The sequence below is a fragment of the Scyliorhinus torazame genome, chromosome 1 (genome assembly GCF_047496885.1).
Source record: "Scyliorhinus torazame isolate Kashiwa2021f chromosome 1, sScyTor2.1, whole genome shotgun sequence".
Lineage (NCBI taxonomy): Eukaryota > Metazoa > Chordata > Chondrichthyes > Carcharhiniformes > Scyliorhinidae > Scyliorhinus > Scyliorhinus torazame.
This window is the reverse complement of record NC_092707.1, coordinates 34,731,092-34,752,457: the sequence shown is the minus strand read 5'-3', so window position 1 is coordinate 34,752,457 and position 21,366 is coordinate 34,731,092. Positions and strand designations below refer to the sequence as shown.

The window sequence follows — 21,366 nt, the reverse complement described above, 5'->3', positions numbered from 1 at the left end:
TTTTGATTGGAGTTGTCTGAGATTAAACAGTTTATCAACCAGTCAATAAATAAACTGCTCTAGCAGGAAGCTTGTTTCTGGTCAGACAGAGCATGGGAGCTAGGAAGATCGAGAAAAGAGTTGGAGTGATGACATATCGTTGTTTGATTTTTGTCTTAACCTCAAAAGGGTTTGTTTTTTTTAAAATTCAGTTACAGGATGTGGGCATTGCTGGTCAGGCAGCATTTATTGCCCATCCCTAGTTGCCCTTCAGAAGGTGGTGGTGAGTTGTCTTCTTGAACCACTGCAGTTCCTGATGTGTAGGTACAACCACTGTGCTGTTATGGAGGGAGTTCTGGGATTTTGACCCTGCAACAGTGAAGGAATGGCGATATATTGCCAAGTCAGAGTGGTGAATGATTTGGAGGGGAACTTCCAGGTGGTGGGGCTACCAGGTATCTGCTGCTCTTGTCCTTTAGATGGTAGTGGTCGTGGGTTTGGAAGGTGCTGCTTAAGAAACCTTGGCGAGTTCCTGCAGTGTATGTTGTAGTGTATGTTGTGTATGTTGGCTGCCACTATTCCTTGGTGCTGGAGGGACTGAAAGTTTGTTGGAGGGGGAACAATCAAGCGGCCTGCTTGTCCTGGACGATGTCGAGCTTCATTTTTTAAAAAAAATACAAATTTAGAGTATCTAATTCATTTTTTCCAATTAAGGGGCAATTTAGCGTGGCCCAAGAACCTATCCTGCACATCTTTGGGTTGTGGGGGCGAAACCCACGCAGACACGGGGAGAATGTGCAAACTCCACACGGATAGTGACCCGGGCCGGGATCGAACCCGGGTCCTCAGAGCCGTGAGGCAACAGTGCTAACCACTGCACCACCGTGCCACCCAGATGTCGAGCTTCTTGAGTGCTGTTGGATCTGCACTCATTCAGGCAAGTGGAGAGTACTCCATTGCACTCCTGACATGTATCTTGTAGAAGATGGACAGGCTTTGGGGGCCAGGAGGTGAATTACTCACCGTCGAATCCTAGCCTTTGACCTGCTCTGGTAGCCACAGTATTAATATGGCTAGTCCAGTTCAGTTTCTGATCAATGATATCCCCCCAGGATGTTGACTGTGGGGGATTCAGCGATGGTAATGACATTAAATGTCATTACCATTGGTGGTTAGATCCTTTCTTGTAGGAGATGGCCACTGCCTGGCAGTTATATGGTGCGAATGTAACTTGCCACTTGTCAGTCCAAACCTGGATATTGTCCAGGTCTTGCTTTTTTAAATAATCTTTATTGTCTCAAGTCAGCTCACATTAACACTGCAATGAAGCTACTGTGAAAAGCCCCTAGTTGCAACATTCTGGCGCCTGTTCGGATACACGGAGGGAGAATTCACAATGTCCAAATTGCCTAACCAGCACGTCTTGTGGGAGGAAACCGGAGTACCCGGAGGAAATGCACGCAAACACGGAGAACGTGCAGACTGCAAAGACAGTGACCCAAAATCCTGGCGCTGTGAAGCAGCAGTGCTAACCACTGTGCTACCGTGCTGCTGCATTTGGACATGGACTGCTTCATTCTCCGAGGAGCCATGAATGGTGCTGAACATTATGCAATCATTTGCGAGCATCTCCACTTCTGACCTTATGGAAGGCAGGTCATTGATGAAGCAGCTGAAGATGGTTGAGCTTAGGACACTAGCATGAGGAACTCCTACAGTGATGTCCTGGAGCTGTGATGATTGACCTCCAACCGCCACAACCATCTTCCTTTGTGCCAGGTATGATTCCAACCAGCAGAGAGTTTTCCCCCTGATTCCCAGTGACTCCAGTTTTGCTCGGGCCCTTGATGCCATCCTCGGTCAAATGCTGCCTTGATATCAAGGGCTGTCACTCTCGTCCCTCGCATTCAGTTCTTTTGTCCATGTCTGAACCAAAGCTCTAATAAGGTCAGGAGCTCAGTGACCCTGGCGGAACCCAAACTGAGCGTCCATGGACAAATGGATCGTCCACTCAGCACTTCTGGCTGAACATTGTTGCGAATGCTTCAGCCTTCTCTTTTGCACAGATATGCTAGGCTCCTCCATTATTGAGGATGGGATGGTTGTGGAGCCGCCTCCTCCAGTGAGTTGTTTCTTTGTCCACCGCCATTCACAGCTGGATGTGGCAGCACTGCAGAGCTTAGATCTAATACGTTTGTTGTGGAATCGCTTAGCTCTGTCTGTTACTTGCTGCTTATACTGTTTGCAATGCAAATAGTCCTGTATTGTAGCTTCACCAGGTTGACACCTCATTTTCAGGATTGCTGGTGGTGCTCCTGACATGTCCTCCTGCGCTCTTCGTTTGAACCAGGTTTGATCCCCTGGCTTGGGGTACAGTGGGGGATATGACAGGTCATGAGGTTGCAGATTGTGGTTGAGTACAATTCTTCTGCGGCTGATGGCCCACAGCGCCTCATGGATGACCAGTTTAAGTTGCTAGATCTGTTTGAAGTCTATCCCATTTAGCATAGTGGTAGTGCCACACAACAAGATGGAGGGTATCCTCAATGTGAAGACGTGACTTTGTCTCCATAAGAACTGGGCGGCGGTCACCCCTACCGATACTGTCATGGACAGATGCATCTGCTTCAGGGAAGTTGGTGAGGACGTTGTCAAGTATGTTTTACCCTCTTGGCTCCCTCACCACCTCCTGCAGTATAATAATAATCTTTATTGTCACAAGTAGGCTTACATTACCACTGCAATGAAGTTACTGTGAAAATACCCTAGTCGCCACATTCCGGCGCCTGTTAGGGTACACGGACGGAGAATTCAGAATGTTCGATTCACCTAACAGCACATCTTTCGGGACTTCTGGGTGGAAACCGGAGCACCCGGAGGAAACCCACGCAGACACGGGGAGAACGTGCAGATTCCGCACAGACAGTGATCCAAGCTGGGAATTGAACCTGGGACCGTGGAGCTGTGAAGCCCATTGTGCTACCGTGCTACCCATACAGCATGGCAACATATAGCAGCTATGTCCTTTCGGACCCAGCCAGCTCAGTCTTTGGTGGTATTGCCGAGGCACTCTTGACGATGACATTGAAGTCCCTCACCCAGGGTATATTCTGCACCCTTTCAACCCTCCGTGCTTCCTCCAAGTGGTGTTCAACATTGAGGAGTACTGATTCCTCAGCTGATAGTGAATGGTAAGTGGTAATCAGCAAGAGGTTTCCTTGCCCATGTTTAACCTGAAGCCATGAGACTTCTTATAGTCCAGAGGCGATGTTGAGGACTCCCAGGGCAAATGCCTCCTGACTGTATACCACTGTGCTGCCACTTTCTGCTGGGTCTGTCCTCTCCATGAGACAGGACATACCCAGGAATGGTGATAGTCTGGGACATTGTCTGTAAGGTATGAATATGAGTCTGACTATGTCAGGCTGTTGCTTGGCTAGTCTGTGAGACAGCTCTTCCAACTTTGGCACAAACACCCAGATTTTAAAGTTCCATGTCCAAATGCAGCAAATCCTGGACAATATCGAGGCTGACAAATGGCAAGTAACATTCGCACCACACAACTGCCAGGCAATGACCATCTCCAAGAGAGAATCTAACCATCTCACCTTCACATTCAATGGCATTGCCAGCGCTGAATCCCTCACTATCTACATCCTGAGGGTTACCATTGACCAGAAACGGATATCAACTAGCCATATAAATACTATGGCGACCAGAGTAGGTCAAAGGTTAGGAATCCTGCGGCGAGTAACTCACCTCCTGACTCCCCAAAGCATGTCCACCATCTACAAGGCAAATATCAGGAGTGTAATGGAATGCTCCCCACTTGCCTGAACAAATGCAGCTCCAACAGCACTCAAGAAGCTTGGCGCCATCCAGGATAAAGCAGCCTCCACTTGATTGGCACCGTCCACATTCACTCCCTCCACCACTGACACAGTGGGGGCAGTGTGTACCATCTGCACCATGGACTGCAGCAACTCACCAAGGCTCCTTGGGCAGCACCTTCCAAACCGATGACTACTACCATCTAGAAGGATAAGGGCAGCAGACACATGGGGACACCACCATCTAGAAGTATCCATTAAGCTACCCACCATCCTGACTAGGAAATATATTACCTTGTCTTTTCTCTTGGGTCAAAAAGTCATTACCAACATACAGTGGCAGCAGATAACACCATCTACAAGATGCACTGCACAACTCACCAAACCTCCTTTGACAGTGACTTCTAAACCTGCAATCTCTGCCGCCTCGAAGGACAAGGGCAACAGATGCTTGGGAGCACCATCACCTGCAAGTTCCCCTCCAAACCACACACCATCGCCATTCTCTCACTGTCATTGGGTCAAAATCCTTGATCTCTCTCCAAAACAGCACTGTGGGTGTACCTACACCACATGGAGTGCTGCAATTCAAGAAGGCAGCTCACCACACCACCTCTAGGGCAGTTAAGGATGGGAAATAAATGCTGGCCTAGAGTGACACCCACATCCCAAGATTGAATAAAAAGATCACAACACCAAAACTGAAACCAACCTTCTGGTCTACCATGTGGTGATCCCTTCCTTAATGTACAGGGCGGAATCATGGACAGTAGGAGGCATTTCAAAACAATGGAGTCATACCATCCGCAGGAAGTCTTATATATTAGGTGGTAGGATAGATGCATCAACATCGGTGTCCACTCACAAACAGGCAAAAGGGCATCCAGGCTATGCTCATTCCCCATCAACTTAATTGGGTTGGTCATGCATTTTGGATGTCAAATACTAGGCTCCCAAAGCAGCTGGTCTTCTTCCAGCTCAGTGAGGGCAGTGGAGGACAGAAGAAACACTTCAAGGATTTGCGAAAGCCAACATGTAAAAATGCAGTATTGACATCAATTCCTTGACATCGCCTTGGACTGAACCAGGTGGCTGCAGAGTTTGTGGGAAGGATCCCAGCATTCCGAGACCCAACAAAGACAAAATGGGAAGGAAAAGCAAAAGTGGCAAAAAGAACATGCCATGATCCAAACTGATGACACACGACCAGATATCCCACAAGTCAACAAGTGACCCAGTGCCTTAAAATCTGCAGGCACTGAACCAGCTTCATCAATCACCTTCGAACTTGGAAAGCAATCGTCCTTGGTAGCGAGGAATAGCCAATAATAATAACTCGCTAGTGGTTTTGAGCCTTGTGATGTAAGTATCATTTGGATTTGCAGTGACATTGGGGTAATTAATTAAAGGTGGTGTGACATGGACTGTTTTCTATGATTCTAAAGTGTTGGATTGTGCTTCACGTGATTCTTATGGTTCCAGGTTAATAATGAGACGGAACTTGAGGCACTGTCTGCTGAAGTAACATCACATCACTTAACCACAGAGAGCCCTGAATCTCCCAACAAACCCTGTTGCAAATTCAGTTATATCACCATGACTGGCGAGGAAGTGGAACTATGTCCTGGAGGCAGAAATATCACTGTTATGTGAGTAAATGATAAGTATACATTTTCTTCCTTGCTTTGATCACAAATTAATGTGGGCTCAGCCTGCTGTCCAGTGATTAAAATATTAACATTCCATGAATCCTGCAATATCACAGAATGGAAAACTAGTGTGCAAGTTACCCTCTTCCCAGGAATTCAGGAGCAACACTGAAGGGGATTGGATCTTCACACTCCTTCTTTGTAGGTGGAGGCTAGAGGTACTTGAAGCAAATTCCTAACCACCTTTCCCAATTTAAAGAGAAAGTAAAATAATTTTTTACGGCTGAATTTAGTGGCAACGAGTAAAATAAAAAATTGCTTCCAAAGTCTGAAATGTTTTTCCAGGGGAAAGGTATGTTTTTTCTCTTTCCCAGCAGCCTGTCGCTCTCAGTGCATTATATTTCAGTCCAAATTATATCAAGTAACCTATAGTAGGCAGCTGCAATACACTTTTATAGCGTCATAAAATGTTCCAGGTCACTTCAAAATAGCAAGCATTAACCAAAATTTGACACCAGCCAATTAAGATATCCAAAAACCTGGGCAAACGGGTAACTTTTAAAACGTGTTGGGAAATTCCAGAATTTAGGGCCAAGACAGATAAAGACATGTCACCAAATGTGCGATATGCCTGAATTAAAGAAGCACAGAGATATTGGAGGAGGTTATAGAGGTAGGGAAGTATGAAGAATGAAAATTTTAAAATAGAGGCATTGATGGACTTGGAGCCAGTGTGATACATTGAGTATGGAAGGAATTTGTGAAAGAGACTTGGTGCGAGTTAGGATATGGACAATAGACCTTTAGATAAGATCAATAGGAAAACCAACCAGGAAATCATTGGAATAGTTAATGTTTAGAGTTAATAATGGAATGGATGAGGATTTCAGCAACAGACAAACTGAGATGAGCAGAGAGGTAATGTGACAGAGGTGCAAGGAGGCAGCTTTGGTGATGACGCAGACATGTGGTTAGAGGCTTATCTTTTTTTAAGTACATAGTACAACAATGCCCACACATGAATCAGAAAAAGCAAGCAGCAACAGTAATATGAACTCCAACAACTATAATACTAGCCACAATAATCAGCCCCCAGTCTCTCCCTTACTCATACAGTGCAGAAGGAGGCCATTCGGCCCATCGAGTCTGCACCGACCCACTTAAGCCTTCACTTCCACCCTATCCCTGTAACCCAATAACCGCTCCTAACCTTTTTGGTCACTCAGGGCAATTTATCATGGCCATTCCACCTAACCTGCGCTTCTTTGGACTGTGGGAGGAAACCGGAGCACCCGGAGGAAACCCACGCAGACTCTGCACAGACAGTGACCCAGCGGGGAATTGAACCTGGGACCCTTGCGCTGTGAAGCCACAGTGCTATCCACTTGTGCTACCGTGCTGCCCACTCCTCCATTAACAACTAACAGTGACCAGCTGTTAAACCTCTGTCACATTACTGAAACAGCTCTTTAAAGTCCAAAATGAACAGCCACCATCTACGATAGAACCTGTCAATCGACCCTCTTATCGTGAACTTGACTTTCTCGAGGTGCAAGAATTCCATTAGATCACTCAGCCAGGGTGTCTGGTGGCGACATGTAGGTGGAGGTCGCAATTTGGCTGGCTCCTGCTTGACCTTTTGTCTTTGGGGAAATTTTATTTGATTAATCTTCAGAAGAGTGGTGGTAATTAGAGGAAGTCAAAATCCCAACCGTAGAATACGAGATGAAAAGGAACAAGCACTAGTCCGCCTGAGAGCTCCAGCTCAGTGCAGAGTTCTGTGGGAGGAAAGATGACGGGAGCAGGGTCTCTCTGGGTGGGGCTGTACCCATTACTGGGATACGCTGGCCGAAGTGATGGTGGTGGAGTTTGAGGTAAAGTCCCTCATAAAAGGAGCGAAACACCTCATTAACTTTCTCTGGGGTAGAGATTAACCCAACCCCTGAATTCTGTATCTGCACAATCTCCATGGCAGCCTCCTGCCACTTTAACTGATGAGCAAACAGTCGGCTGGCCTTCTCCCCATACTCCTGGACTTGCGCATCGCAGCTGTCTCACCACCCGGCCCATTGATAGTATGTTAAATTGAATTCGCAACTTCTTCCTACACGCTAAATGCTCTGGTTTTGGGCACTCACATATTCTCTATCCACCCCTCAAGTTTTGTCTCCTACCTCCTGACACTCCTGTCTGTTCACTCTATCCAAGTGCGACTCCTATGAGATTTTTTGAGTACCCAATTAATTTTTTCCAATTAAAGGACAATTTAGCATGGCCAATCCACCTACTCTGCACATCTTTGGGTTGTGGGGGCGAAACCCACGCAGACACAGGGAGAATGTGCAAACTCCACATGGACAGTGACCCAGAGCCGTCGTTGAACGTGGGACCTCGACGCTGTGAGGCTCAGGGCTAACCCACTGCGCCACCGTGCTGCCTCCGACTCCTATGAGCTGACCTCTCCCCTGATTACCGCTTTTAATGCCTCCCACACCATAGCTGGTAAGACCATTTCATTTTCGACGTAGTTCTTAATGGCCCCCAAACGTTGAGCACAGAACCCGAGATATGATAACAGACCCAGGTCCAGCCTCCAGCCCGCATGCTGTGTTTGCCTGCCTCCAAATTTTAAATCCACCAGGTGTGTCATGTGGTCGGAAAGCGCCACCGCCGAGTACTCCGCACTCTTCACTCCAGGTAACAAAGTTCTATTCATAAGGAAAAATATGACAAAGTTACAAAACATCTGGTTGCCCTCAGTCAGCGGCCATAGGAAAGGGTGGCCAGGGCTTAGAGGCTGAGGCAAGAAACAAAAACAATGGTTTTGATCTTCTGAACATTTATTGAGCAAGTTTCTGATCTTCCATTGGCATGTTGGTCAAACAGCATAACAGGTCAGAATGGAGGGGTCACGAGAGGTCAGATTCCAGTCAGTAGAATGGGTGCAGATGTGGATCAGAGCAAGTTGCTGCTTTGAATTTACCTTTTCTAGGCTTGTACCTTGGGTGTCACTGGGCAGAGGAGGTGGGTGGAAGATTAGTCTTGCAAGTATATCATTAGTCTCAATAGTGCACGTCATTCACGAAAGGATGAGCAGAACAGTATTTTCCCTGAATGCCATTTATAAATGGCATTGCATTGAGCCACACCGTTCAAAGTGTCTTGGAAACTACAATTGGTCTCCATTTGGAAAGAAATAAGCTGCCTGGTTTGTCACATCTGTTAAGAACATAGCTTTTTAAAATAATTTTAGAGCACCCAAATATTTTTTCTAATTGAGGGGCAATTTAGTGTGGCCAATCCACCTACCCTGCACATCTTTTTGGGCTGTGGGGGTTTGACCCACGCAGACACGGGGAGAATGTGTAAACTCCACATGGGCAGTGACCCAGAGCCGGAATCGAACCTGGGACCTCGGTGCTGTGAGGCAACAGTGCTAACCACTGCGCCAGCGTGGTGCCTCATGTTAAGAATGTAGCTGATGGTAAACGCCAGGTTATTCCAAATCCCAGGAGGGAAACTTGAAATAATGTGAAGAACCGTTCAGGGATCACGGGTGAGCTGGCAACATGGATACAGAACTGGCAAGGTCATAGAAGGCAGAGAGTAGCAATGGAAGGATGCTTTTCTGATTGGAAGGCTGTGACTAGTGGTGTTCTGCAGGAATCAGTGCTGGGACCTTTGCTGTTCGTAGTATATATAAATGATTTGGAGGAAAATATAACTGGTCTGATAAGTAAGTTTGCAGACGACACAAAGGTTGGTGGAATTGCGGATCGTGATGAGGACTGTCAGAGGATACAGCAGGATTTAGATCGTTTGGAGACTTGGGCGGAAAGAGGGGGAGGTGTGGCGCTGCTCGTCAAGAGCAGTATTACGGTGGCGGAGAGGATGCTAGATGGGGACTCTTCTGCCGAGGTAGTATGGGCTGAAGTTAGAAACAGGAAAGGAGAGGTCACCCTGTTGGGAGTTTTTTATAGGCCTCCTAATAGTTCTAGGGATGTAGAGGAAAGGATGGCGAAGATGATTCTGGATATGAGCGAAAGTAACAGGGTAGTTATTATGGGAGATTTTAACTTTCCAAATATTGACTGGAAAAGATATAGTTTGAGTACAATAGATGGGTCGTTTTTTGTACAGTGTGTGCAGGAGGGGTTCCTGAAACAATATGTTGACAGACCAACAAGAGGCGAGGCCACGTTGGATTTGGTTTTGGGTCATGAACCAGGCCAGGTGTTGGATTTGGAGGTAGGAGAGCACTTTGGGGACAGTGACCACAATTCGGTGACGTTTACGTTAATGATGGAAAGGGATAAGTATACACCGCAGGGCAAGAGTTATAGCTGGGGGAAGGGCAATTATGATGCCATTAGACGTGACTTGGGGGGGATAAGGTGGAGAAGTAGGCTGCAAGTGTTGGGCACACTGGATAAGTGGGGCTTGTTCAAGGATCAGCTACTGCGTGTTCTTGATAAATATGTACCGGTCAGACAGGGAGGAAGGCGTCGAGCGAGGGAACCGTGGTTTACCAAGGAAGTGGAATCTCTTGTTAAGAGGAAGAAGGAGGCCTATGTGAAGATGAAGTGTGAAGTTTCGGTTGGGGCGATGGATAGTTACAAGGTAGCGAGGAAGGATCTAAAGAGAGAGCTAAGACGAGCAAGGAGGGGACATGAGAAGTATTTGGCAGGAAGGATCAAGGAAAACCCAAAAGCTTTCTATAGGTATGTCAGGAATAAGCGAATGACTAGGGAAAGAGTAGGACCAGTCAAGGACAGGGATGGGAAATTGTGTGTGGAGTCTGAAGAGATAGGCGAGATACTAAATGAATATTTTTCGTCAGTATTCACTCAGGAAAAAGATAATGTTGTGGAGGAGAATGCTGATCCCCAGGCTAATAGAATAGATGGCATTGAGGTACGTAGGGAAGAGGTGTTGGCAATTCTGGACAGGCTGAAAATAGATAAGTCCCCGGGACCTGATGGGATTTATCCTAGGATTCTATGGGAGGCCAGGGAAGAGATTGCTGGACCTTTGGCTTTGATTTTTATGTCATCATTGGCTACAGGAATAGTGCCAGAGGACTGGAGGACAGCAAATGTGGTCCCTTTGTTCAAAAAGGGGAGCAGAGACAACCCCGGCAACTATAGGCCGGTGAGCCTCACGTCTGTAGTGGGTAAAGTCTTGGAGGGGATTATAAGAGACAAGATTTATAATCATCTAGATAGGAATAATATGATCAGGGATAGTCAGCATGGCTTTGTGAAGGGTAGGTCATGCCTCACAAACCTTATTGAGTTCTTTGAGAAGGTGACTGAACAGGTAGACGAGGGTAGAGCAGTTGATGTGGTGTATATGGATTTCAGCAAAGCGTTTGATAAGGTTCCCCACGGTAGGCTATTGCAAAAAATACGGAGGCTGGGGATTGAGGGTGATTTAGAGATGTGGATCAGAAATTGGCTAGCTGAAAGAAGACAGAGGGTGGTGGTTGATGGGAAATGTTCAGAATGGAGTATAGTCACAAGTGGAGTACCACAAGGATCTGTTCTGGGGCCGTTGCTGTTTGTCATTTTTATCAATGACCTAGAGGAAGGCGCAGAAGGGTGGGTGAGTAAATTTGCAGACGATACTAAAGTCGGTGGTGTTGTCGATAGTGTGGAAGGATGTAGCAGATTACAGAGGGATATAGATAAGCTGCAGAGCTGGGCCGAGAGGTGGCAAATGGAGTTTAATGTAGAGAAGTGTGAGGTGATTCACTTTGGAAGGAATAACAGGAATGCGGAATATTTGGCTAATGGTAAAGTTCTTGGAAGTGTGGATGAGCAGAGGGATCTAGGTGTCCATGTACATAGATCCCTGAAAGTTGCCACCCAGATTGATAGGGTTGTGAAGAAGGCCTATGGAGTGTTGGCCTTTATTGGTAGAGGGATTGAGTTCCGGAGTCGGGAGGTCATGTTGCAGCTGTACAGAACTCTGGTACGGCCGCATTTGGAGTATTGCGTACAGTTCTGGTCACCGCATTATAGGAAGGACGTGGAGGCTTTGGAGCGGGTGCAGAGGAGATTTACCAGGATGTTGCCTGGTATGGAGGGAAAATCTTATGAGGAAAGGCTGACGGACTTGAGGTTGTTTTCGTTGGAGAGAAGAAGGTTAAGAGGAGACTTAATAGAGGCATACAAAATGATCAGGGGGTTGGATAGGGTGGACAGTGAGAGCCTTCTCCCGCGGATGGATATGGCTGGCACGAGGGGACATAACTTTAAACTGAGGGGTAATAGATATAGGACAGAGGTCAGAGGTAGGTTCTTTACGCAAAGAGTAGTGAGGCCGTGGAATGCCCTACCTGCTACAGTGGTGAACTCGCCAACATTGAGGGCATTTAAAAGTTTATTGGATAAACATATGGATGATAATGGCATAGTGTAGGTTGGATGGCTTTTGTTTCGGTGCAACATCGTGGGCCGAAGGGCCTGTACTGCGCTGTATTGTTCTATGTTCTATGGCAGATGGAGTTTAATCCGGACAAATGTGAGGCAATGCATTTTGGAAGGTCTAATGCAGGTAGGGAAGATACAGTGAATGGTAGAACCCTCAAGGTATTGACAGAGAGATCTAGGTGTACAGATCCACAGGTCACTGAAAGGGGCAACGCAGGTGGAGAAGGTAGTCAAGAAGGCATACGGCATGCTTGCCTTCATTGGCCGGGGCATTGAGTATAAAAATTGGCAAGTCATGTTGCAGCTGTATAGAACCTTAGTTAGGCCACACTTGGAGTATAGTGTTCAATTCTGGTCGCCACACTACCAGAAGGATGTGGAGGCTTTAGAGAGGGTGCAGAAGAGATTTACCAGGATGTTGCCTGGTATGGAGGGCATTAGCTATGAGGAGAGGTTGAATAAACTCGGTTTGTTCTCACTGGAACAACGGAGGTTGATGGGCGACCCGATAAGAGGTCTACAAAATTATGAGGGGCATAGACAGAGTGTATAGTCAGAGGCTTTTTCCCAGGGTAGGGGGGTCAATTACTTGGGGCATAGGTTTAAGGTGCGAGGGGCAAGGTTTAGAGGAGATGTACGAGGCAGGTTTTTTTCACAGAGGGTAGTGGGTGCCTGGAACCCGCTGCCGGAGGAGGTGGTGGAAGCAGGGACGATAGTGACGCTTATGGGGCATTTTGACAAATACATGAATAGGATGGGAATAGAGGGATACGGACCCCAGAAGTGCAGAAGATTTTAGTTTAGACGGGCAGCATGGTCGGCACGGGCTTGGAGGGCCGAAGGGCCTGTTCATGTGCTGTACTTTTCTTTGTTGTTTGAAATCCATAGAATGATATCCCAGATATTTTATGATTATTTTAAATATAACAAAAGGTTTATTAAACAATAAAATAAGCAACAATAAAATAAACCGCAAATACCCTTAACTAAGACAATGGCTATACACAGTATCTCTAACTTTACTCAGTACCAAGCCGACATTTCCGCAAATAGTGAGAAGGGAGCCAGGAGTTTACAGAAAGTGTAGCTGACTGGGAGCAGAGTCGGAGGGCGGAGATCTAGTTAGTCCACACGGCAGCTATATTCTGTAAGGTAAGAGGGGATGGAGGCTAGGCCAGTTACATGCTCCTCCTGTAGAATGTGAGTTGTGAGGGATACCACCGGTGTCCCCGCTGACTATACCTGCGGGAAGTGCACCCAACTTCAGCTCCTCAAAGACCATGTTAGGGAACTGGAGCTGAAGCTGGATGAACTTCGGATCATCCGGGAGGCAGAGGGGGTGATTGAGAAGAGTTACAGGGAGGTAACCACACCCAAGGCACAGGACAAGAATAGCTGGATTACAGTCATGGGGAGAAAAACAAACAGGCAGACAGTGCAGGGGTCCCTCGTGGCCGTTCCCCTTCAAAACAAGTATACCGTTTTGGATGCTGTTGGGGGGGATGACCTACCGGGGGAAGGCCCTAGCGGCCAGGTCTCGGGCACTGAGTCTGGCTCTGGGGCTCAGAAGGGAAGGGGGGAGAATAGAAAAGCAATAGTTGTTGGAGATTCAATGGTTTGGGGAATAGATAGGAGATTCTGTGGTCGCGAGCGAGACTCCCGGAAGGTATGTTGCCTCCCGGGTGCCAGGGCCAGGGATGTCTCGGATCGTGTCTTCAGGATCCTTAAGGGGGAGGGTGAGCAGCCAGAAGTCGTGGTGCACATTGGTACCAACGACATAGGTAGGAAAAGGGGTGTGGAGGTAATAAACAAGTTTAGGGAGTTAGGCTGGAAGTTAAAAGCCAGGACAGACAGAGTTGTCATCTCTGGTTTGTTGCCGGTGCCACGTGATAGCGAGGCTAGGAATAGGAAGAGAGTGCAGTTGAACACGTGGCTGCAGGAATGGTGTAGGAGGGAGGGCTTCAGGTATTTGGATAATTGGAGCGCATTCTGGGGAAGGTGGGACCTGTACAAGCAGGACGGGTTGCATCTGAACCAGAGGGGCACCAATATCCTGGGAGGGAGGTTTTCTAGTGCTCTTCAGGAGGGTTTAAACTAATTTGGCAGGGGAATGGGAACCGGATTTGTAGTCCAGCAACTAAGGTAGCCGATATTCAGGACGCCAAAGCGTGTAATGAGGCAGTGGGGAAGGGAACACTGACAAAGGAGAGTACTTGCAGGCACGGAGATGGGTTGAAGTGTGTATACTTCAACGCAAGAAGCATCAGGAATAAGGTGGGTGAACTTAAGGCATGGATCGGTACTTGGGACTACGATGTGGTGGCCATCACGGAAACTTGGATAGAAGAGGGGCAGAAATGGTTGTTGGAGGCCCCTGGTTATAGATGTTTCAATAAGATTAGGGAGGGTGGTAAAAGAGGTGGGGGGGTGGCATTATTAATTAGAGATAGTATAACAGCTGCAGAAAGGCAGTTGGAGGAGTATCACCCTATTGAGGTAGTATGGGTTGAAGTCAGAAATAGGAAAGGAGCAGTCACCTTGTTAGGAGTTTTCTATAGGCCCCCCAATAGTAGCAGAGATGTGGAGGAACAGATTGGGAAACAGATTTTGGAAAGGTGCAGAAGTCATAGGGTAGTAGTCATGGGCGACTTTAACTTCCCAAATATTGAGTGGAAACTCTTTAGATCAAATAGTTTGGATGGGGTGGGGTTTGTGCAGTGTGTCCAGGAAGCTTTTCTAACACAGTATGTAGATTGTCCGACCAGAGGAGGGGCAATATTGGATTTAGTACTGGGTAATGAACCAGGGCAAGTGATAGATTTGTTAGTGGGGGAGCATTTTGGAGATAGTGACCACAATTCTGTGACTTTCACTTTAGTAATGGAGAGGGATAGGTACGTGCAACAGGGCAAGGTTTACAATTGGGGGAAGGGTAAATACGATGTTGTCAGACAAGAATTGAAGTGCATAAGTTGGGAACATAGGCTGGCAGGGAAGGACACAAGTGAAATGTGGAACTTGTTCAAGGAACAGGTGCTACGTGTCCTTGATATGTATGTCCCTGTCAGGCAGGGAAGAGATGGTCGAATGAGGGAACCATGGTTGACAAGAGAGGTTGAATGTCTTGTTAAGAGGAAAAAGGAGACTCATGTAAGGCTGAGGAAACAAGGTTCAGACAGGGCATTGGAGGGATACAAGATAGCCAGGAGGGAACTGAAGAAAGGGATTAGGAGAGCTAAGAGAGGGTATGAACAATCTTTGGCGGGTAGGATCAAGGAAAACCCCAAGGCCTTTTACACATATGTGAGAAATATGAGAATGACTAGAGCGAGGGTAGGTCCGATCAAGGACAGTAGCGGGAGATTGTGTATTGAGTCTGAAGAGATAGGAGAGGTCTTGAACGAGTATTTTTCTTCTGTATTTACAAATGAGAGGGGCGATATTGTTGGAGAGGACAGTGTGAAACAGATTGGTAAGCTCGAGGAAATACTTGTTAGGAAGGAAGATGTGTTGGGCATTTTGAAAAACTTGAGGATAGACAAGTCCCCCCGGGCCTGACGGGATATATCCAAGGATTCTATGGGAAGCAAGAGATGAAATTGCAGAGCCGTTGGCAATGATCTTTTCGTCCTCACTGTCAACAGGGGTGGTACTAGGGGATTGGAGGGTGGCAAATGTCGTGCCCCTGTTCAAAAAAGGAACTAGGGATAACCCTGGGAATTATAGGCCAGTTAGTCTTACTTCGGTGGTAGGCAAAGTAATGGAAAGGGTACTGAAGGATAGGATTTCTGAGCATCTGGAAAGACACTGCTTGATTCGGGATAGTCAGCACGCATTTGTGAGGGGTAGGTCTTGCCTTACAAGTCTTATTGAATTCTTTGAGGAGGTGACCAAGCATGTGGATGAAGGTAAAGCAGTGGATGTAGTGTACATGGATTTTAGTAAGGCATTTGATAAAGTTCCCCATGGTAGGCTTATGCAGAAAGTAAGGAGGCATGGGATAGTGGAAAATTTGGCCAGTTGGATAACGAACTGGCTAACCGATAGAAGTCAGTGAGTGGTGGTGGATGGCAAATATTCAGCCTGGATCCCAGTTACCAGTGGCGTACCGCAGGGATCAGTTCTGGGCCCTCTGCTGTTTGTGATTTTCATTAATGACTTGGATGAGGCAGTTGAAGGGTGGGTCAGTAAATTTGCAGACGATACGAAGATTGGTGGAGTTGTGGATAGTAAGGAGGGCTGTTGTCGGCTGCAAAGAGACATAGATAGGATGCAGAGCTGGACTGAGAAGTGGCAGATGGAGTTTAACCCTGAAAAGTGTGAGGTTGTCCATTTTGGAAGGACAAATATGAATGCGGAACACAGGGTTAACGGTAGAGTTCTTGGCAATGTGGAGGAGCAGAGAGATCTTGGGGTCTATGTTCATACATCTTTGAAAGTTGCCACTCAAGTGGATAGAGTTGTGAAGAAGGCCTATGGTGTGCTCGCGTTCATTAACAGAGGGATTGAATTTAAGAGCCGTGAGGTGATGATGCAGCTGTACAAAACTTTGGTAAGGCCACATTTGGAGTACTGTGTACAGTTCTGGTCGCCTCATTTTAGGAAGGATGTGGAAGCTCTGGAAAAGGTGCAAAGAAGATTTACCAGGATGTTGCCTGGAATGGAGAGTAGGTCTTACGAGGAAAGGTTGAGGGTGCTAGGCCTTTTCTCATTAGAATGGAGAAGGATGAGGGGCGACTTGATAGAGGTTTATAAGATGATCAGGGGAATAGATAGAGTAGACAGTCAGAGACTTTTTCCCCGGGTGGAACAAACCATTACAAGGGGACATAAATTTAAGGTGAAAGGTGGAAGATATAGGAGGGATATCAGAGGTAGGTTCTTTACCCAGAGAGTAGTGGGGGCATGGAATGCACTGCCTGTGGAAGTAGTTGAGTCGGAAACATTAGGGACCTTCAAGCAGCTATTGGATAGGTACATGGATTACGGTAAAATGATATAGTGTAGATTTATTTGTTCTTAAGGGCAGCACGGTAGCATTGTGGATAGCACAATTGCTTCACAGCTCCAGGGTCCCAGGTTCGATTCCGATTTGGGTCACTGTCTGTGCGGAGTCTGCACGTCCTCCCCGTGTCTGCGTGGGTTTCCTCCGGGTGCTCCGGTTTCCTCCCACAGTCCAAAGATGTGCGGGTTCGGTGAATTGGCCAATGATAAATTGCCCTTAATGTCCAAATTGCCCTTGGTGTTGGGTGGAGGTGTTGAGTTTGGGTAGGGTGCTCTTTCCAAGAGCCGGTGCAGACTAAAAGGGCCGAATGGCCTCCTTCTGCACTGTAAATTCAATGATAATCTATGATTAATCTAGGACAAAGGTTCGGCACAACATCGTGGGCCAAAGGGCCTGTTCTGTGCTGTATTTTCTATGTTCTATGTTCAAGCAATTTATTTCACTACCTTCAGAGTTAGTTCTCCCTGACTGTTCCTGTAGTTGCTGAGGTCGAAAACAGCTACACTTGCATTGGTTTAATCATCTCCTGATGTACAGGTTTTCCCTTTTGATCCTCCCTTATCTTCAGAAGTCTATAAACTTTAATTGCCTTCATTTTGTGAGACTACCTCTTTCCGTATAAATGCAAAATTCAATTTTGTCTCCTGATTTGAACCTCTAACCCCTTATTCAAACCTTGTGTTCTGTACCCCATTGTTACTAGCTTGCTGCAGGTAAGCATCTTTTTACAGTGTTGCTCGGCTCATCATATTGAAAGCACTAGTTCAATTTGAATAACCATACTGTCCCTGCCTTTAAGCAACTTACATTTTCCAATAGTTTTTTTAAAAATATATAACTAGTAGAGACCAAGTTATTGGATTTCTCTTATATTTTCCTGACACACCTGATTGCAGTCCAGGTTTTAGCCATGGAAAGTCTTCATTTGAATGACTGAAGATATGATACCCACAGCCCCAAAACCTAACCGTGCTCTAGAACAGTGGTTCCCAGCCATGAGCCGTGAAGACCCTCCCTCCCCCCTCCCTCAGCCCCCCCCCCTCCCTCTGCCCCCCCCCCCTCCCTCTCCCCCCCTCCCTCTCCCCCCTCCCTCTCCCCCCTCCCTCTCCCCCCTCCCTCTCCCCCCTCCCACCCTCTCCCCCCTCCCTCCCTCTCCCCCCTCCCTCTGCCCCCCACCCTCTCCCACCTCCCTCCCCCCCCCCCTCCCTCCCTCCCCACCCTCCCTCCCCCCCCTCCCTCCCTCCCCCCCCTCCCTCCCTCCCCACCCTCCCTCCCTCCCCACCCTCCCTCCCTTCCCCCCCTCCCTCCCTTCCCCCCCTCCCTCCCTCCCCCCCCTCCCTCCCTCCCCCCCCCTCCCTCCCTCCCCCCCTCCCTCCCTCCCCCCTCCCTCCCCCCCCCTCCCTCCCCCCCCTCTCCCCCTCCCTCCCTCCCCCCTCACCCTCCCCCCTCTCCCTCCCCCCTCTCCCCTCCCCCCCTCTCCCTCCCCCCCTCTCCCTCCCCCCCTCACCCTCCCCCCCTCTCCCTCCCCCCCTCTCCCTCCCCCCCTCTCCCTCCCCCCCCTCTCCCTCCCCCCCTCTCCCTCCCCCCCTCTCCCTCCCCCCCTCTCCCTCCCCCTCTCCCTCCCCCCCTCTCCCTCCCCCACTCCCTCCCCCCCTCCCTCCCTCCTTCCCCCTCCCTCCCTCCTTCCCCCTCCCTCCTTCCCCCTCTCCCCCCTCCCCCCTCCCCCCCTCCCTCCCCCCCCCCCTCCCCCCCTCCCTCCCCCCTCTCCCTCCCTCCCCCCCTCCCTCCCTCCCCCCTCTCCCTCCCCCCCTCCCTCCCTCCCCCCTCCCTCCCTCCCCCCCTCTCCCCCCTCCCTCCCTCCCCCCCTCTCCCCCCTCCCTCCCTCCCCCCCTCTCCCTCCTCCCTCCCTCCCCCCTCTCCCTCCCCCTCTCCCTCCCCCTCTCCCTCCCCCTCTCCCTCCCCCCTCCCCCTCTCCCTCCCCCCTCCCCCTCTCCCTCCCCCCTCTCCCTCCCTTCCCCCCTCTCCCTCCCTTCCCCCCTCTCCCTCCCTCCCCCCCTCTCCCTCCCCCCTCTCCCTCCCCCCCTCTCCCTCCCCCCCTCTCCCTCCCCCCCTCTCCCTCCCCCCTCTCCCTCCCCCCCCTCCGCCACTCCCTCCCCCTCCCTCCCTCCCTCCCCCCTCCCTCCCCCTCCCTCCCCCTCCCTCCCCCCTCCCTCCCCCTCCCTCCCCCCTCCCTCCCCCTCCCTCCCCCCTCCCTCCCTCCCCCCTCCCTCCTCCTCCCTCCTCCTCCCTCCCCCTCTCCCTCCTCCTCCCTCCCCCTCTCCCTCCCCCCTTCCCCCCTCCCTCCTCCCCCTCCCTCCCTCCCTCCTCCCCCTCCCTTCCCCCCTCCCTCCTCCCCCTCCCTCCCTCCCCCTCCCTCCCTCCCCTCCCTCCCCCCTCTTCCCCCCCTCCCCCCTCTTCCCCCCCCCTCCCCCCCTCCCTCCCCCCTCCCCCCTCCCTCCCCCCTCCCTCCTCCCTACCCCCTCCCTCCTCCCTACCTCCCCCTCCCTTCCCCCTCCCTCCCTTCCCCCTCCTCCCTTCCCCCCCTCCCTTCCCCCCCTCCCTTCCCCCCCCTCCCTTCCCCCCCTCCCTTCCCCCCCCCTCCCTTCCCCCCCCTCCCTTCCCCCCCCTCCCTTCCCCCCCTCCCTTCCCCCCTCCCTTCCCCCCCTCCCTTCCCCCCCTCCCTTCCCCCCCTCCCTTCCCCCCCTCCCTTCCCCCCCTCCCTTCCCCCCCTCCCTCCCCCCCCTCCCTTCCCCCCCTCCCTTCCCCCTCCCTTCCCCCCCTCACTTCCCCCCCTCCCTTCCCCCCCTCACTTCCCCCCCTCCCTTCCCCCCTCCCTTCCCCCCCTCCCTTCCCCCCTCCCTTCCCCCCTCCCTTCCCCCCTCCCTTCCCCCCTCCCTTCCCCCCTCCCTTCCCCCCTCCCTTCCCCCCCTCCCTTCCCCCCTCCCTTCCCCCCCTTCCCCCCTCCCTTCCCCCTCCCTTCCCCCTCCCTTCCCCCCTCCCTTCTCCCCCTCCCTCCTCCCCCTCCCTCCTCCCCCTCCCCCTCCCTCCTCCCCCTCCCCCTCCCTCCTCCCCCTCCCTCCTCCCCCTCCCTCCCCCCTCCCCCTCCCTCCCTCCCCCCTTCCTCCCCCTTCCCCCTCCTCCCCCTTCCCTTCCCCCCTCCCCCTTCCCTTCCCCACCCCCTCCCCCTTCCCCCCCTCCCCCTCCCCCCTCCTCCTCCTCCCCCCTCCTCCTCCCCCCCTCCTCATCCCCTCCTCCTCCTCTTCCCCCCCCCCCCTGCCCCAAATGTGCCATGAAAAAAGATTCAAAACAATTCAAAATTCATGTAATTAAACCAAAACTAACTTTGTCTTCAGCTGTGGTTGGCATCTCCAAGTCCCAAGGAATCTTGGGCCATTTTCCCAAGCGCTGGTTGGGAAAGAGCCGCACATGCCTGGTTCAGAGTTTTTATCTTCGTACTTGGAGCTGAAGACAAAGGTCCCATATGCCTGCACAAAAAGCCAAAACTCAAAAATCCTCAGAGAAGTGAAGGAGACAGGGAGAGGTTTAAAAAATAAAAAACAGAGGAGAGGACAGGGTGAAAAACTAAGTTCTAAGTAAGGGAAGAAGACAGATACTAAGAGGCGTGCCTCAAAATAAGTTTATAGTATAGAGATGTGCCATGACATATAAAAGGTTGTGGACCACCGCTCTGGAATAATAGGAGGACTTTTTTTTTAAATAAGAGGGGATGAATCGAGAGAGAAAAGCTTTTAGGAAAGATAGAGCAAGTCTCAATTGCTAGAACCTCTTTCAACCATATCCTTCCTAACCTCTTCTTTGTTCTTGCAAAATGTTGAGCAATTGGCATGTCATTTATTTCCTTATATCATGATTAAAGCCCTAATGTTAATTTCATTTTGTACAGGTGGGAAAATAAAGATGCATATGCATCAGCAATCCGCAATCTGAGGCTACAAGAGATTGAGAACACTGACTGCATGACGGCAGTGCGCGCAGGACTTGGCTCCATCATTCCTTTACAACTTCTGACATTGCCAACACCACTGGAAATGGAGCTGAGGACATGTGGACTGCCCTACATAAACCTGGAATTTCTAAAGGTGCTCATCAGTCATGAAGTTCAGGAACTAGTCCTTGAAACCACTTTGATCATCAGTGTACCTCACCTTCCGTTAAACCTGTCTCATTGCAGTACATTGTTCAACATCCTCCAATTTATGCTGCAGAACGATTTGGAAATTAGCAGCACAGCATTATTTAGATGTAGCAAATGTGATTTTACTGTTCCTGCCTGAAATTGTGTATCACCAGAGATGATATTGTAGCATAAATGAGCGTAATTATTTATTTTTCAGAAAATTGATCAAAATGGAGAATGATGCAATTTCTGACTGTTAAGTAGCAAGAAACCTTGCAGTTGCTAACTCATG

At 49.7% G+C, this 21,366-nt stretch overlaps 1 protein-coding gene across 1 annotated transcript in view; it reads left to right on the top strand.

The window, feature by feature from the left end:
- The window catches only part of LOC140397295 (probable E3 ubiquitin-protein ligase HECTD4), a 561,188-nt gene that overhangs the window by 521,142 nt on the left and 18,680 nt on the right, over positions 1-21,366 (top strand). The window contains 2 exon segments of the mRNA XM_072486148.1: positions 5,292-5,458; positions 20,841-21,036. Of these exon segments, the coding sequence (XP_072342249.1) occupies positions 5,292-5,458; positions 20,841-21,036 (363 nt within the window).